We start from the raw sequence: 1,932 nt of genomic DNA, 5'->3' as shown, positions 1-1,932 counted from the left end.
CGTTTCGCATGCAACTGGCACGTTTTCTATGCAAGCTATTTAACCAAAGGGGTTTGAGCTAAACACAGAGGAGCGCCAACAGACTCAAGATAACTGTCAAAGGAATTCACACTGAAACGACCATGGGTTGGGAAAAAGGAAAAGGGGGACTACTTCGCCGACGGCCAAGCCTACCTACATTCCGCCACGCCATACTTTGAAGAACCCGGCGTGTGAGTGCTGCTTGCGGCCGAGGGCACACAACTCATTGGTGCAAAAGGTGACAGTCACGCGGCGGTGTGGAACCGCACGATTCGATCAGATACTAGGGGAATAACTTTACTGCGGCGCCATGTCGGTAAGTAGCTTCGGGCCAACAAAAAACTGGCGATAGCACCAAGTGTGCGTGCCAACATCGGGAGCTCACACCTGATGCGTCACCCCTCAAGGGAAGTGCGGGGCGCACCAATGGATGTCATAGAACTTCACCGAGCAGTGATGGTCAACATCTCCTCGATATGAGTGTGTGGAACGTACGGGGTGAGCCCATTCGCCAACAGCTTCTCTGCATTCATAGACCAAATCCACACGGAGAAATTTTCTCAGGACAGCCGACGAACTCTGACGGAAGAATTGGAACTGGTGGAACGCGCACGAATTGGAGAAATGTCTGAGGTGCGGCATCCGTGTTGCAACCGCAGGGGTTGTTCCTTGAATCACAGCCACACCACAACACTCAACACCTCAACTTACTAAACTCGATAAGGGGATTGCGAGGTGTCATCGCTCATTGAATGGGGGAACTGGTCGACATGCAGAGGTAGCTTCCAGGCCGCATGACAAATGAAGGGTGTTTCGTGCCGTTCTGAAAGCACAAGGCTCCGGTCCGTTGCAACTGGTGCGTCAAGAAAGTGTACGCGTCGGGGCCATTCAACCTCCTGGCGGCTATATGAGACGGTGCTCCAAAACCGACTACCGGCAGGAGAAACATTTCGTTGATCCCTACGCGCCCCGGGCAACAGATTACTTATCCTCGCCCTTAAGGCATTCGACGTGAGTTTATGGAATGGAATCGTACCTGCTGCACGGGAGAGTTATCAATAATTTCCATACAGAAACACCCTAAGAAGGTGGAGCGTTTGGATGTCCACGAGGCGGTGAAAGCGATGAGTTGCGCGCGCAAAGCCATCGAGAACATCGTTGGTAATGGAATTGGGGACTTTATGAGGGAGGGGCCCACACTAGAACCGGGATTTCGGCCGGGTCGCCCCACGCTAAGGCTGCTTCAGCGCTTCCAGATGGCCCTTGGTCACCCGTCGCCGTCGCACATGGGAGCGGCATTCATAGTTTACGCGAATGCCTTGGATGTCACACGGAAAGCGGCTGATGGTTTTATTTTACAGCAGAATGAAAGGAACAAAAGTTGGCAAAACACTGTTAAACAGCCGGACGCTTGCAAGAGGCATAAAGCAACTGCATCAGAGCGCACTGTGCCCCTCAGCCTCGGACTCGCAGAGCCAACTCTTGGAAGCATTTCCGCTATCACATGACGGCTTTTTTGCGGATAATTTGGCGCTATCGGCGCGATGCACGAAGAGGGACCCCGAAGACCGCACACCGCAGGGCAGCCCCGGCGTTGTGATACAATGGCAGCAAAAGTGACTTATGTACGCCCGCACGCCGGTGACGAAATGCAAACTGCTCAGTTACATTGAACACTTATCGTCAATGTAACATCACGGTGGGGCTCGGGCTGGGGTTGGAAAAGTACCGAAGATGTTTTGGGACGGCGCGCTGCGCAAACACAGCGAATAGCAAGCCGCAGGGCGCTGAAAATAGAAACCGTTTGGGCGACGGCGTATCACCCAGATGAGGCGTTGCGTGCTTTACACTTCCGGTTTTTACAATTACGTGACACGTGCAGAGCTGATGTGTGGCATTAGTGCGTCTCAG

General features: G+C 53.2%; 1 protein-coding gene across 1 annotated transcript; it reads left to right on the top strand.

Annotated features, from left to right (window-relative positions):
* Window positions 1-1,040: 1,040 nt before the first annotated feature.
* TEOVI_000154100 (uncharacterized protein) lies at window positions 1,041-1,529 on the top strand (the record flags this gene model as incomplete). The annotated part of the gene is made up of 1 exon (XM_067224758.1): window positions 1,041-1,529. One exon carries the CDS (start codon window positions 1,041-1,043, stop codon window positions 1,527-1,529), a length of 489 nt encoding a protein of 162 aa, XP_067080859.1.
* Between the last annotated feature and the right edge of the window lie 403 nt (window positions 1,530-1,932).

Source organism: Trypanosoma equiperdum, assembly GCF_001457755.1.
Source record: "Trypanosoma equiperdum strain OVI genome assembly, contig: ctg_375, whole genome shotgun sequence".
NCBI classification, from domain to species: domain Eukaryota; phylum Euglenozoa; class Kinetoplastea; order Trypanosomatida; family Trypanosomatidae; genus Trypanosoma; species Trypanosoma equiperdum.
The sequence above is the reverse complement of the archived record's forward strand: the minus strand, read 5'-3'. Positions and strand labels throughout refer to the sequence as shown.